This window comes from Sphaerodactylus townsendi, linkage group LG14 (genome assembly GCF_021028975.2).
Source record: "Sphaerodactylus townsendi isolate TG3544 linkage group LG14, MPM_Stown_v2.3, whole genome shotgun sequence".
Lineage (NCBI taxonomy): Eukaryota > Metazoa > Chordata > Lepidosauria > Squamata > Sphaerodactylidae > Sphaerodactylus > Sphaerodactylus townsendi.
This window is the reverse complement of record NC_059438.1, coordinates 32,028,415-32,044,226: the sequence shown is the minus strand read 5'-3', so window position 1 is coordinate 32,044,226 and position 15,812 is coordinate 32,028,415. Positions and strand designations below refer to the sequence as shown.

Below are 15,812 nucleotides of genomic sequence, written 5' to 3'. Positions count from 1 at the left end.
CCTTTAATTGTCCCCACTACACAGTGAGAGAAATTCCTTTCGCCGCATTAAGTAGCATCCGTCATCACTTCAATTATCTCCCGAGATGTCTTGCAGTGAACGCCGCCTGTGCCAGGGAGAGCGGCAGAGTGAAGGGAGGTTTTCTTATTAGAAGGACAAGGAACAAAAGCAGGCCTCGAGATGATACTCCTTGGGAGTACACATTAGGCGATATTAAGAGAAGCGAAACAGGGGCTTCGGTTACCAGCAATAACAGAGGCTTAAGCAGAATGACGGATGTGTGCAATGGAAGCATTCATGAGAGGTCATGTTAATTTGAGGCCAAAAAGAAGAAGAAAGGGGGGATTTCATGAGGTAGAGGTACTCAACTACTGCTACAAAGACCCCTGGAAATAGAGCATGAAAACAGCATTGACCTCATTTCCATCAGTGCCTGGTCTGAACCATTTGTGACTATAAGGTCCCTTCTGCACATGCAGAATAATGCACTTTCAATCCACTTTCAATGCACTGTGAAGCTGGACTTTACTGTGCGGAAGAGCAAAATCCACTTTCAAACCATTGTGAAAATGGATTGAACGTGCATTGTTCTGCATGGGTGGAAGGGGCCTAAGCAAGGTTCACATGACTGGATACTGCTCCACACACCAAACATTCCCTGCATGTAGAAAGCATGTCAAAGAGAAGTTAAGGCTAGTGCCCTTTTCTTTCACATCCTGTGGTCCCCTTCAGAGTTACTGCACTCTAAACCTGATGGTTGCTCCTACACAGGCTCCTAAACCTACACAGTTAGCTTACTATGTGCAGAGAACCTTCTGATACATAAGACTACCTCAGCCATGGACCACTTACCGACTGGCCAGCCGTGTGTGTATGTATATGTGTTTCTGTCTTCTTTTTAGAATATTGTATGTATTAACCAGTGGTGAGATTCAGCCGGTTCGCACCGGTTCAGGCGAACCAGTTCCTAAAAACGGCCAGCTGCTCAGAGGCGCTAAAAAACCCGTCCTTCCTGTAGCAGGGGGAAAGCGCGGCAAGGGGTGGGGGCAGGGGCGAATGGTAATTAAACCATTAGAACCCCACTGCTGGTATTAACATGTCGCAAGCTGCCCTGAACCCATAAGGGGATATATGGCATAGACCAGGGGTCTGCAACCTGTGGCTCGCCAGTTGTTCATGGACTACAATTCCCATCAGCCACTAAAATTCCTGGGGGCTGATGGGAATTGTAGTCCATGAAGTTAGATAGATCACAAGAATTGTAGTCCAGATGGATGGATGGATGGATGGATGGATGGATGGATGGATGGATGGATGGATGGATGGATGGATGGATGGATGGATGGATGGATGGATGATTGATGGATGGATGGATGGATGGATGGATGGATGGATGGATGGATGGATGGACCAACAAGCTTTATAGATGAGCAAGGAATCAAATCCAAATCTCCCCAAGCCAAGTGTGGCACTTTAATGACTATACCTAATTATCAAAATGTCACAAGTGCTTAATAACAAAGAATGTTCTTCTGCTACCAACCCCAGAAGCTCAAACTCTCTGCCCAAGGAGCTGCTGATACAAGTTCACAGAGGAATCATTGATCTGTCATCTGCACCTCTATAACTGTGTGGTTTGGTTTTGCAACCCAACAAGACCGACAGACTTCAGAGAATAACTGAACGCAGAAAAACAATTGCTGCTAACCTGCCTTCCAGAGGACCTGTATACCTGCACTACCAAAAAAAGGGCTGTGAAAATATTTACTGACCCTCAGTGATCCTGACACATAAACTGGTTTCAACTCTTACCCTCTAAACGCTGCATACTGCACACCGCTATCAACCAGACATAAGAACAGTTTTTCCAATGCCATCAATTTGTTAAACAAATAATTCCCTCGGGATAATGTCAAACTATTATTATATTTTTATTATATTATTATTGCACTACTTTTTTCATCATGCCTTCTACCCATCTCCTCCCAATTATGACTGTATGACTATAGCCTGTGCTGACATTTCATTTTATTTTATGATTTTACATTTTATGTTTTTATTACTATTGATTGTTTCCTGATTGCTTACTAGACCTATATGACAATCATTAAGTGCTGTACCTTATGATTCTTGACAAATGTATTTTCTTTTATGTACACTGAGAGCATATGCACCGGAGACAAATTCCTTGTGTGTCCAATCACACTTGGCCAATAAAGATTCTATTCTATTCTATTCTATTCTATTCTATTCTATTCTATTCTATTCTATTCTATTCTATTCTATTCTATACATGCTACCTCTCTGTGTGGAGCTGTAGAAGAGGAAATGATCAAACACCTTCTTCGTCACAGACCCTTTTGCAGACTTCAAAACAGCCACCAGAGGCTGCAAATCAAATTTTGAAAAAATGGATTCAGGTTACCCTAGTTCTGTATCTCATATGTCAGGTAGGCCAATTATGCTGTGCTGCTCTGTTGGGCAACACAAGAACATTTCCTTCGCAGCAGAGATTTCTGTACAGATGGACTTACGTGTATGACACTGCTGAACCCAGAAGCCCTGTTATTAGCAAGGGGGGTGGAGGACTCTGATGGTTCCCCTAGTTTCAGGGTTTTCCTCCTTTGAACAACAAAAAAGAACAGTAGCAGCCTGCACAATATTGATGTGAGGAAGATCAATATTACATTTAAAGGGCTAAAGAAACCCTGGCAATCTTCATTCTTGGCTTGGTCAGGGAGCAACCCAAAATGGGGGCAGCCGAATCACACAAACCACACAGTGGGCAGTGGGGCACCTCCTCGCGTGTAAACAAGGAAATGCGAGGAGACCCCACTGCGAAGACGTTGTGGGATGAGGAGCATCGCAGGAAGCGTTCCATGCATAATGGGCCAAAGTTTAAGTCGTAGTCCCACACACACACATTCACACGCATGCGTATACTTACAAACCCACAGCTTCTCCTCTGAGGTGTTTTTTGGCTTAAGCTGTCTGTCTAACTGTCCTTTCATCCAACCCCTTCTCTTCCTCCAGTCATCACCCACCACTGCTGGAATTGGAAGATCCTTGGGGCAGAGCCTTAGGGGCTTTCCACACTACAGAAGGGAGCTAAGGTCGACTTGGTTCCCTTCAGTGGGGGGCGATTCCAGGCTGTCTGCACAGCACCCCATTTGGCCCCCCTGGAAACCGAAAGCCAGTGGCAGCTGGGATCATCTTGGTGCCTGTTTCCCCACTCCTCTGACCGTGGATTGCGGGAGCTTGTGTTACCATAGGGAAACGGGGAGGCGTTTTTTTTTTTACAGTTTTACAGTTTACTAGTTACATGCCCGCCTAATGCACTCTCCCGCTCTGCGCCGTACCACAAAAAAGCGGCTCCTGATTGGTTGAAGCGGATGAGGTGTATGGATTCCCGAGCTGGACAAGGTCCGCGACTTCGAAGCTTCCAAAGCGGTGCATCGGCCTTGTTCCAGCAGAAAGTGTGCAGTTCATAATCATGGCGACAGGGATGTCATGAAGTTCTCTGAGGGAGAGAGGAACTGAGACAAAGAAACAACATTGAGCTCAGCTTCGCAGTGTGCAGATACACCACGAGGTGAACTCTAGCATAGAAACCACAGTACAACTCTGTGTCAGTCTTGAGGAAAAGCCCCTTTATATCTTTGTTTGCTTACGTCATTCTTTAAAGCCCTGCATATATGGATGGTGCATTACCAGACAGAATGAGGTCATTTGAAACCAAGGAACGAATCACACATTTGAAAAGGCAAAGGTTGTGGTCGTTGTTCTGCTGTGTATTTTCGTGGATGTCCTGCATGGGTCACATGCTCCCCTCAGCCTCAAAGGGTGCCATTAGTCTGACCCATTTGGGTTGCTATTTTTTCCTAGACTTTAAATGAGGTTTGCAGAGCAGTGCGGGCAGCATGCCAGCATTTGGGTACGTTTGCCCTCCTGACAGTCCACTCAGTTGTATTGTCACTTCCTTTCTAAGCTAAGTAACCACCACAAGCCTATGAATTCCAAAACCTCCATTCAAGGGTGTGGTTACTGTAAGTAAATCACTCCCATGGGTGGATTAGCAGCACTTGGATGCATCTCAGGCTTGCTAACACCCCAAGGGATTATTTTGTCATTTGCTGAACGGTTGAGCCAAGCATCTGGTGCTAGAAAAGCCTTCTTTACATGCATGCTTGAGCCAGCGTGGAAAGTAAATATCGTTATTTGGCAGAACTTATCTCTGATAGGTACTGTGCTCTGTTTGTTCCTATATATCGCTAATTCTCCAAAAGTAGGATGGGCATAAATAAGATTATGGTTGCACAACCATATACGCCAACGGTTCTCAACCTGTGGGTTGCAACCCCTTTGGGGGTCGAACGACCCTTTCACAGGGGTCGCCTAAGACTCTCTGCATCAATGTTCTCCATCTGTAAAATGAATAAATGTTAGGGTTGGGGGGTCACCACAACATGAGGAACTGTATTAAAGGGTCGCGGCATTAGGAAGGTTGAGAACCACTGATATACGCTAACTCCTCCTCTGTCCATAAGTTCAACTTCCTAATTCATTGGGACAAACTGTCTTTGCAGGGATTTCTAGAGTGATTTTATTTTCCTCACATAACATACATCACTATAAGACGGTTTTTGCAAACATGTGCATTTCCTTCCCTTTTCATTAAAAAGAAAAAAAATTGTGACATCCACAACAGCAATAGCTGGTGGTTTGCAGAATGGATACCTGGAAGCAACCATAGCAAGGTGACCTGTAAAGATGACCTTCCTCTGATCTTCCTCCAATGCAACAAAAAATATGTTCGTTTGAGGAGGAATATAAAGAGGGATTGGGGATCTGAGCTTTGATGGTCATTAAAATGTACTGTGAAAAATGCCTTTGTCTCCTCTTATTGCATGGAAGAAGAAGAAGAAGAAGAAGAAGAAGAAGAAGAAGAAGAAGAAGAAGAAGAAGAAGAAGAAGAAGAAGAAGAAGAAGAAGAAGAAGAAGAAGAAGAAGAAGAAGAAGAGGAGGAGGAGGAGGAGGAGGAGGAGGAGGAGGAGGAGGAGGAGGGGAGAAGAAGAAGAGGAGGCGGAGGAGGAGGAGGAGGATGGGAGAAGAAGGAGAGGACGAGGACGAGGACGAGGAGGAGAGAAGAAGAAGAGAAGAGGAGGAGGAGGAGGAGAGAAGAAGAAGAAGAAGAAGAGGAGGAGGAGGAGGAGGAGGAGGAGAGAAGAAGAAGAAGAGGAGGAGGAGGAAGAGAGAAGAAGAGGAGGAGGAGGCAAGAAGAAGAAGAGGAGGAGGAAGAGGAGAGGAGGAAGAGGAGGAGGAAGAGGAGAGTTTTGGATATATACCCTGTCTTATTCTCCTATATGGAGACTCAAGGTGACTCACAAACTCCTTTTCCCTTCCTCTCCCCATAATAGTCACCTTGAGGTAGGTGAGGCTGTGACTGGCCCAAGGTCACCCAGCAGACTTCATGTGGAGGAGTAGGGAAACAAACCCAGCTCTCCAGATTGGAGTCCACCTGCTCTTAACTACTACACCACACATGGGTCTGAAATGTTTCCACCAGCTACAGCTAAACAACCCCTGATGTTTTCAGTGACAAGGTTGTTAACAGCTTTCAAACGCTGGCATATCAACCCTTGAATAACAAGATACTGAACTGACATGGGGATCATCCATAGCTCTAAACTACCTTTTAGAAAGAGGTTATACTTCTCGGTGTTGCAAATCTATGCTCAGTTCCTAACAGTGCCATTCCAAGCCCTGGAAGCTGGGACATCACTAACGCTGACATGGTGCCAGTATTGCTGTTTGGTATACAAATACATCACGCACCTCAGTTTTCTGCCCTTCCGCACATGCAGAATAATGCACTTTCAATCCACTTTCAATGCACTTTGTAACTGTGTGGAATAACAAAATCCACTTTTGTAAAAGCAAACAATTGTGAAAGAGGATTGAAAGTGCGTTATTCTGCATGTGCAGAAGGGGCCTTTGAAATGAATAATTTTTCAGCCCTTTTGCAAGATTTCCTATCAGTCACCCAAACGTAGGAAGCTTTTGATTCTAATGACCTTGTTGCAGAACTCTAACACACACACCCATTTCATATCAGAGCAGCATCCGATTCCCTGACAGCAATGTGTGCCCCCCGCCCTTTTCTGGTGCACATGTCTCCTTTGCTAAACCCACAAAAAACATCTCTCTTCCTCTGCAAAATGATAATTTTCCCCCTCACACATACATGTTCGGAAAAGCACTGAATTCGGACTCCCAGAAGGCAAACTGCCCGGTCAGAAGAACATCCATCATCGTTAAAGAAATATTACAGGACTTTCATCAAACTTCTAATTCCAGTGACACAAAAAAATGGAGGCAAGATCATGGAAATATACCCCTTTGCAATCATCCAAACAGGTCCGGCTCGTAAAAGTATTCTATAAGTTCCCTCAATTGATCGATCGATTCAATGAATAAGTCAGACAAAGAGGAATTTGGATTAACTGAATAGGAATTCCAAGCACAGACAAATTCAGAAGGAAAGTCAAATAAGCCGTTCACATGCTCAGCTCGGTGGATTCATGTATGTGCATGAACGCAAAAGGTTCCAATATGCTCATCGGACCAGATCAATGACTCTCATTGGTTACAGCGCCACTGTGTGACACAACAACTAAGCTTCGCTTGCAGCACACGGTGCAGTGATAGTTTTTACTGACCCCATTGGCAGAAGAAACAAAACCCAGGCAGAGGCTGAGTGGCTACACGTTGGGTGTTTCCAGTCTTTGACAGACATCTGCTCTTATGTCAGGAGTCAGGACTGGAAGCAGATCCTGACTCACCTGACATCACTGGGAATGTGGCAGGCAGGGATCCCGGTGAGCAGCAGCCACCTCAGCAAGAAAGTCTCTTAGCCAAAAGTAAACTTCTAGAACAGGAATATCATATCTTGTTGGGGCAAGCAAATAAATCATGCTCACCCCTCTCTGTCGGAATAATACCGGAACAGGGGCACATAGCCAAATATCTTGAATTATTAACTGAACCCCAACAGAGATGGATTATCACAAGGGCCAGATCCAATACCTTCCCATCGGCCATTACAAAGGGTCGCTACTAATCCATACCTCTCCAGGAGAGGGTTTGTTCACACTGTAAAAATCAGTGGAGACTCTTGCTCACATTATTCTTGACTGTCCGAGATATGTGGGCATTAGGAATTTCTCTCCCAGGCTGGCCCTAGACAAATCTGAAAGTGTCTCTGACTGTTCTGTTGTGGAGCTTCTGTTAAACAACACAGATGTCATGCTCTTGGAAAAAGTAGCAAAATTTCTTTTACAAGTGACAGAACTTTCTAAGTAATGTATACTGCTATATAGTCTTCCTGTCTGCGCTTTGAATCTACTCTTGATTTGTATTTCAAAAATGTCTGGCAATGCTCTAGAACCTATTTTTAAATGCCAAATAAAGGTGGTGGTTGTTAAGTCTCTTAGCCAAAGTTAGCCAGACGGGGACAAGTGATTCTGATGAAAACTTCTGGAATCTGGATGGAGCTTGTGCTGCTGGTTATGCTGGAGATGCATCACCTTTGTTTTGTTTCATCTATGCCCTATCGGGCCTCAATAACGCCACCAATTGCTTGACAGTGAATCTGACACTCTGGCCCCTTCCGCACATGCAGAATAGTGCACTTTCAATCCACTTTCACAATTGTTTGCAAGTGGATTTTGCTATTCCGCACAGTGAAGTCCATCTGCAAAGTGCACTGAAAGTGGATTGAAAGTGCATTATTATGCGAGTGCGGAAGGGGCCTTTTACCATCTGTCCCAATGTCATAACCAGGTATCTGCAACCCACCAAAAGGAAAAGCCTGAAAACTGGGTAGTTTTGCGCTCGCCAGCAAGTGTCAGAATTGGCCACTCATGTGCCTCCTTGGAGCTCTTCGGAAACCAAGTTTAACATCAGGAGCTCCACCATTCAGGCAGGAAATGAACTTGTCCAATCCCGTTATACACAGCAGGGGGCAGAGGCTAAAAAATAGCAACATGGCCAAGCCACACAGCAACTTCTAGCTTTGAAGTTAGATGTCCTGGCTCCAACGTCAACATGATCTCTGCTGGACCCTCTAGAAAGACTTCCAGATAAACAGAGAGGGTTGTAACCAATCTACATTACAAGATGCATAAATTTTCCCTGCAGGGGAATGCACAGAAAACCCACGTTCTCCTTTTGCGGAGGGACCGTTGGATACAACCCATGGCTACCAGGCTGGTCACAAAGAGCTTCTGAACTATCCAGGACCTCTGTCTCTCACCATTCTCCAGTTTCTGCCCTTCACAAGAAAAACTGAACTGTTATGTATTGTATATTATCAATATATCTCGTTTGCCCCATTTGTGGACGTTTAAATCTGTAGGCTGGGACCAGGAAAGATCTTTCTACAAAGTTGGGAGAATCCAAGGTTGCCAGAAAAATCTCAAAACGTAAAAAAAAATGAGGAGTACATTTCATTCCCTACCCCAAAGGAGGAGAATTATTGGCGCTTGAGCAGGCTACACACCTTGGTCAACTTGGCAGCCAGCCAGAGGAAAGCAGAAGAGAGGGAGCAGGAACTGCTGCCACACTCCCCACCACCACCACAGTATGAGCTGCAGAGGGGCAGGAGAAGGGAGCTACTGCCGCCACCAGCTCTGGAGGAATAGAAACCGGGAAAGAGAGGAGCTCCCCCCACCAGAACCCATCTTGTGAGATGCAGAAGGTGTCACTGACTTTTGGCTAGCTGTCAGATGGGTGGGGGAGCAGAGGCAGATGAGTGGGTGTCCCAGAAATGTGATATAGTGGGGGAGTGAGAGTCACCGTTGCCACCATTGTTGGCACCACCACCACAGCTACATGAGCCACTGAGGAGCAGGCAGGGAGGGAAGCTACTGCCCTTAAACAGAAGATACATTGGGGGATTAAAACTCGCCAAAACAATGGAAACAACGCCTGTAGCTTTAAGGAAAGAATGCGCGCTGAGCTCTCGGTGGCCAGTTTGAGGGTTGTTAGGCTACCACAACAATACTGTTGAGCCTTCCAAGTCCGATCATACAACATGACCTGCAGTGCCACATTTGTCAACAGGGGAAGCTCCTGCAATCAACTGCCTGTCATCACCCAGTTTGGACATGCGTAATGTATGTTGACCGCGTCAGGTTTTCAAGGCAAAAGACATTCAGAAGTGGTTTATCGTTGCCTTCCTCTGCATGAGGTCTCTGGTAGTTCTTGGAGGTTGCCCATCCAAATTCTGATCAGGACCAGCGCTGCTTAGCTTCTGAGATCTGACACATCAGGCTAGCCTTGGCCTATCCTCCTACGCAGGAGGTGTAGAAGGTTAAGAGCTCGTGTATCTAATCTGGAGGAACGTGGTTTGATTCCCCGCTCTGCCGCCTGAGCTGTGGAGGCTTCTCTGGGGAATTCAGATTAGCCTGTACACTCCCACACACACCAGCTGGGTGACCTTGAGCTAGTCACAGCTTCTCGGAGCTCTCTCAGCCCCACCTATCTCACAGGGTGTTTGTTGTGAGGGGGGAAGGGCAAGAAGATTGTAAGCCCCTTTGAGTCTCCTGCAGGAGAGAAAGGGGGGATATAAATCCAAACTCCTCTTCTTCTTCTTCTTCTTCTTCTTCTTCTTCTTCTTCTTCTTCTTCTTCTTCTTCTTCTTCTTCTTCTTCTTCTTCTTTATGCCCTCCTCATTTTTAGCAAACTGGTGACCGTCCTTAGAAGAGCGAGCAATTGCACAAATCTGAGCAACGAAACCACAATACCAGCATTTTGTGTCAACTGCTCTTGCAGAGGAGAAAAAGTAGGTGGGCGAAAAGAGCCCACGGCACAATCCACCTGAGAGAGCCAGCCTGGCGAAGTGGTTGAGAGCAGGTGGACCTTAGTCCGGAGAGCGGAGTTTGATTCCCCACCGCTCCACATGAGCAGCAGACTCTTATCTGGAGGGACCGGGTTTGTTTCCCCACTCCTACGTTCCTGCTGGGTGACCTTGGGCCAGACACAGCTCCAGAACTCTCTCGGCACCCCCTACCTCACCTATCTCACAGTCCCACACCACACAAAGTGTCTGTTGTGGGGAAAAGGAAGGGAAAGGAGTTTCCTTTACAGGAGATTAAAGGCAGGGTATAAATTCAAACTCTTCTTTTTCTTCTGCGCCGGACCCGCGCTCTTCCCACTGCCCCCCCCCCCCCATCAATCTGCAAAGATCACCCCTACTAAATCAGGAAAAGGCCAGGCTTTGCAATGGCCTTTGTGGGCAAAAGGTGGACAAAGGGCTGGGTCAAGAGGTCTGGACGCAATGAGGTGTCTCCAACAGCCCAGGCCTTGTCTATTCCCTTTAAGGAGCAGCAGTGGCGTAGTGGTTAAGAGCAGGTGCATTCTAACTTGGAGGAACCGGGTTTGATTCCCCGCTCTGCCGCTTGAGCTGTGGAGGCTTATCTGGGGAACTAGATTAGCCTGTGTACTCCCACACCCACCAGCTGGGTGACCTTGGGCAAGTCACAGTTCTTCGGAGCTCTCTCAGTCCCACCCACCTCACAGGGTGTTTGTTGTAAGGGGGGGAGGGAAAGGAGATTGTCAGCCCCTTTGAGTCTCCTTACAGGAGAGAAAGGGGGGATATAAATCCAAACTCTTTTTGGACCCCAGGGAGGCAGAGATTGCCCTCGCAGAGTCCATGAAATGGCTGCACTGAAGGATTGGGAAGGTGAAAAACTGATTATTCGCCCCTGCTGAAGGGACTCGACCTCTGTTCCAGTGGCAGCCCAGAGAGGCAGGTGGCCCCTGGATGGTCAAGTCCTTTTGCAGGCCCTCTACAGCACAGAGGAGGGAGCTGGCAGGCAGGAGCGCCCAGCCAGTGGGAAAGAAACCCCTTCCCCTCCACTTGCCCCAAAGGACTCAGCGATCCGGAGAACCGGGTGGGCTGCCAGATGAGGGCCTCCTCCACCCCAAATGCAACAGGCTGATATGGAGAATTGGGTTTGATTCCCCACTCCTACACATGAAGCCTGCTAAATGACCTTGTGCTAGCCACAGCTCTCTCAGAACTCTTTCAGCCCTACTGACTTCACAAGGTGCCTGTTATGGGTGGGGAAGAAAAAGGGAGCTTGTTGAGAAAGGCAGGGAATAAATCCAGACTTTTCTTCTGCAGCATTGCTGGACAATTGGGAAAGGCCGACTTTCAGGAAAGGCTCCAGGGCCGGGCTGAGCGTCTCCCTCCCCAAGGCGCTGGTCTGGGAGGAAGCCCTGCTGGGATAGACTGGGGCGGGTTCCTGAGTGGGCGCGTTTAGGATTGCTGGCAAGTCAAGTCCAGGGCCGTGCGGTACAAGGTCGGGAAGGACGCCTGGAGGACCGGCCCCACTTGTGTGAGGTGCCTCAGGTGCTTCAGAAGGAGCCTCCATGTTCCGGGGCAGGATATCAGAAGGGACTGACCGGTGTCCCCTTCGGGCCTTTCTTTGCGAAGAGAAGGCTGCGCAGTCGGTGCGATCCCGCCGCCTTTCCCTCCCCAGAGTCGGTGGAGGAGTCCAGCACGGAGCCTGTTCCCAGGCCGGCTTGGGCTGTGGGGGAGGAGGGAGGGGAGCTCCCGCTGTCCCCCAACCCCAGCGGTGCCGAGCGGGCGTCGGAGCCGTCGGGCGCGCGTTTTCCCCTCGGCTGGGCCGCCTCTCCCGCTCCCTCCAGCTTCTGCCTGCGGACCTTATAATTATGTCACGCTGCAAGGGAAACCGCCAGCATCTGGCGTGCGGTCGAGCAAACTTTTGTTTCAAGCCCGGGGACTATTTTTAGCCGGCAGAACTTGGGCCGGAGAGTCATTTCCTACAGCCTTTCAAGAAAATCTGGCGGCTCCTCTTGTTCTGAGCGCAAACTCTCTCTCTCTCTCTCTCTCTCTCTCTCTCTCTCCCAGATCCCCCCCATCGGGACTCCCGGCTTGCCCCAAGCAAAGACCCGTCGGCGGCTCTCGGGGGGCTGGAAGCGCCCCGACGTGAAGCCCCCAGCCGGCCAAGAGCAGCCGTTCAAGTGCAGCCCCTGACCCGTGCGTTGCGTTAGGCAGGCCGGAGGGAGAAGGAGACGCGGGGCTAGAAGGGGGCGCGTTCTCCCAGCGAGTAAGAGGCGGGATCCGAGTCCGGACTGGATGGTTGCAGTTCCAGATCCGACGGACTGAAAGAGACGCGCGCCCGGAGGGAAAGTGCACGGGCCCGATCCAGGGCGCGCATGTTTGCCCCGCAGTAAGCCCTTTGGACTTACTCCAGAGTAAACAGGTTTAGGCTTACGAAATGCGACCCAATCCCTGCTTCCGCTAAAGATCCGCCTAAAGAACCGGCTCCGAATCTCGCAGCGCATCCGAATAAGTTCCGCCGGGGCGCTCCGGATTCAAACCTTGCCTGGGTTCTGCATGCTCCCTCCCCCCAGCTCCACACGCAATATAAGGAGGCGCTGAAAGTTGCCTACCTTGCAGGACTGTTGGAGGATCAGCATGGCCACCATGGCTACGAAACGGCTGGAGCCTTTGGTCTTGGATGGGGCTCGCAGGCTCCTGCAAGCCTTCTCCGAAGCCAGGCATGCCGGCCCTCGGTTAGCAGCGGCAGCGACCTGAGCGCGGAGGATCGCGCGGCAGCAGCGAGAGAGATGCTTGAGCCGGTGCAATGTGGCCAGAAATAGGAAGCAAACCGGGGGGGGGGGGGGGTATCCCCCAAGCAAGTTAAGGGACGAAAGTCGGAGCGAACGGAGCCTCTGAAGCCCCCGACAGCTCCGGCGCGCCCACCGCCTCAGCCTCCCCCAACCCATTCGCTGGCCGCCGTAAACGCGACACTTGTCAGATGCCTAAAAATTCGAATTACAAAGCCGGAGGGGACCGGGGTAAGATGGGGGGGGGGGGGGTTGGAATGAAAACCTGGGTACAGGTGGCCACGATCCAGCCAAAGCGCAGCGTTTCTAAGGAGGCAAGAAAGTGAGTCTGCAGAGGAGCCCTCACCGCAAAGCGCTTCTCGGTGCCCCTGAATTGTACCCGATGGTCTCGGTCTCTTTAAGGGGGCCTGGGGCTTAGGATGCCAACTCCCGGTCACCTTGTAAAGGCGCCGGGCCCTCTCTTTCCCACGCATGGGGCTGCGACCCTCTTGCCGTCGCAGGTTTGGCCTGTTTGCTCCAAAGTCCGCCTTCGCGGGTTCGAGGCGCACCGGGATGCAGCCTCGACCACCTTTTGCGCGCACCTGAGCGCCTGTTCTCCATCTCCCCTGCGACCCTGCGGATACCGAACCCCCGTCCAGCTGTCTTCCAGCCCCCGATCCTAGGCTTGGTGACCCAAGCAGCAAGTCTCACTCCCTTCAGTGGGCCCAGGTTCGCCCCCACCCCCCGCCCACCAAGGGGGGAAAAGGCTCCCATCCTTGCCCAGCAAAGTGATTCGGGTTAGCTCCAATTTGGGGAAGGATCGACCCTCCTGCCTGGCTCCGTCGGGGGCACCTGCAGCTAGCTTTGGCGCGCCAGGATTGGGGGGGGGCAGGGGGGTGCTGGGTCGTCCGCTGTCCCCCCCCCCCGGAGGCCAGGGGAGAAGAGCCGCGCTCCGGCGCTCCGCCACCCCCAGGGAGCCGAGTCGAGGGTTCACTTACAAGTAGCTCCCGCTGGTGAGGATGAGGAAGATCTGCGGGTAGTAGACCGAGAGTAAGGCGCTGCGGGAAGAGAGGAGGATCATGGTCGTCTCCCGACGCAAGTCCTTCTCTGGCCGGGCCGGGTCGTCCAGGCTGGGGGGGCGGGGGCGCCAGCGGCTCCCTCCCTGCTGCCCCGGCCGGGCTTTCTTCGGGGAAGCGGGGGGGGGGGGCTCAGCCGCGCCAAGCCAGGCTGGACGGCACCGGGAGCCGAGGGGGTCTCCGGAGAGCCGCCGCGCTGCTCAGCGGGGCTGCGGCCAGCCCTGGTCCGGCTCTTCTGCTGCTGCCGCCGCCGCCTGCGAGTCGCCTCTCCTGCCGCCGGGCATGGCGCGGCTCCCCTCGCCCCAGCTCTGCTGCAGCTGCAGTTGCTGCTGCAGTTGCTGCCGCCGCCGCCGCCGCCGGCCGCCACTCCTGGCTACCAGTGGGCCAGCCCGCCCGGCACGCCGCCTGCGCGCTGGGCTCCCTGGCTGGCTGGCTGGCTGGCTGGCTGGCAGGCCCCCACCCCACCCCGGGCAAGGATGACAAGGGAGTGACACGCAGCCGCTGCGTGTCACTCCATTGTCATCCTTGCCCAGGGGTGGGGTGGGGTGGGGGCCAGCCAGCGAGCCCGACGGCTCGCCTGCGCGCTCCCAGCTGCCCGGGAGAAGGAAGCGCTCTCTTGCACAGGCCACCGACGGCTACCACCTAGGCCACGCTGGAGCCAGGAGGGAGACCAATGGGTGCTCTCTCTCTCTCTCTGGCACTGGGGTCCCTGCGACTTGGAGTCTCCCGGGGCAAGGAGCTCTGCTTCAGGAGGGGCGGGGGGGCTGATGATTTGCGCAGGGGCCCCACCAGCAGCCGGCAACCCACGGCTACCAACGATTACCCCCTGGGCCCCGCCTGAGCCAGGGAGACCAGGGGACTCGGGGCTCTCTCCCTCTGGCACCGGGGTCCCTGTGACTGGACTCTTGCGCCAACTAACAGCGCTGTCCTATGCAGAGTTCCTCGAGTCTAAACCTTCGGAAATCAGTGGACTTTTGCTGGAGGAGCTCTGCATAGCTTGCGCTGAAGTCACATTAGTTACTGACTCTCCTTACTGACTCTTAGCCTTTCCAAAGCTGCGCGGCACTGCTCCGCCCCCTCTCGTTTTCTCAGGCCACTCCAATCCTGTGCTGGACCATCAAAACGAACCGGTTGGCCACGATGTAAGCCAGGAAGCCGGACCAAGGGGACCTCTGGGGTGACCCAATCAAGTATCTTCTGACACCCTGACGGCTTTGTGCCAATCTGCTGCCGAGGGGAGGCCAAGGGCTGTCGACATCAAGAGCATAGGTTGGCAGGCCGGGTTCGAACCCGGGAGGGCGCTGCATCCCCTCCACCCAAAAGGGAGCCCTTTCAAGGCGCACCTGGACCAGAGAGGACCCCTGAGAGCCCTCCGAGCTGCAGAGGCGCTTGCAAGTTTAGGGCCCCCTCCGCACAGGCAGAATAACGCACTTTCAATTTGTTGGGATAAACAGCACCTCGTGTGTGTGTGTGTGTGTGTGTGTTTTCCCGAGTGCACTGTAGGCTAAAGCACAGCGGAGCTTACCTGCACAGGTGTGTGAGCTTGGGAGAGAGAGCTTAGGCACAAAAGAAAATCCGAGTCGGCTGTAGTTTCTAATCTATTAAAAAAGAGTATTTATTAGTGAACTCCATTCTGGATAGAAAGGTAGGTAGATAGGTTCACTAAGCTATCCTATTCTAGCTGGATGGAGACGGATGCACAGAGCACCCATCTTTCCTCTAGGCATGGTAAAAGTAAGATGAAGAGAGTCCGAGAAGAAGGCGGAAGGAAGGAAGTCCCTGAGAGTATCAGTCTAACATCAAAGGGACAGAACCAGCACGATAGAGCAAAGGTGTCAATTCCTAGGTCCCTATCTAGCCACTGGCTCTCTAGTAAAACCCCCTCTGTAGGTTCAGGCAGGAAACAGCGTAAAGTCCTTCTCTTCCAACACAATCCGCTGTCAATGCACTTTGCAGCTGGATTTGACTGTGCAGAATAGCAAAATCCCCTTGCAAATGTTGGAAGAAAGGGACTTTACGCTGTTTCCTGCCTCATCCTACAGAGGGGGTTTTTTACTAGCGAGCTAGTGGCTAGATAGGGACTTAGGAATTTTTCAC

The 15,812-nt window shown here is 51.2% G+C and overlaps 1 protein-coding gene across 4 annotated transcripts in view; it reads right to left on the bottom strand.

Moving 5' to 3' along the window:
- The window catches only part of WNT7B (Wnt family member 7B), a 117,304-nt gene that overhangs the window by 90,700 nt on the left and 10,792 nt on the right, over positions 1-15,812 (bottom strand). The window contains exon 1 of one of the 4 annotated variants that reach the window (XM_048516006.1): positions 13,638-14,037. The exons of 2 other annotated variants lie outside the window; for them this stretch is intronic. In XM_048516006.1, coding sequence (XP_048371963.1) covers positions 13,638-13,720 — 83 coding nt within the window. In that variant the 5' untranslated portion in view covers positions 13,721-14,037. Of the gene's footprint in view, positions 1-12,483; positions 12,506-13,637; positions 14,038-15,812 lie in introns of those variants that run through there. One more of the 4 variants, XM_048516009.1, reaches the window with a different exon arrangement.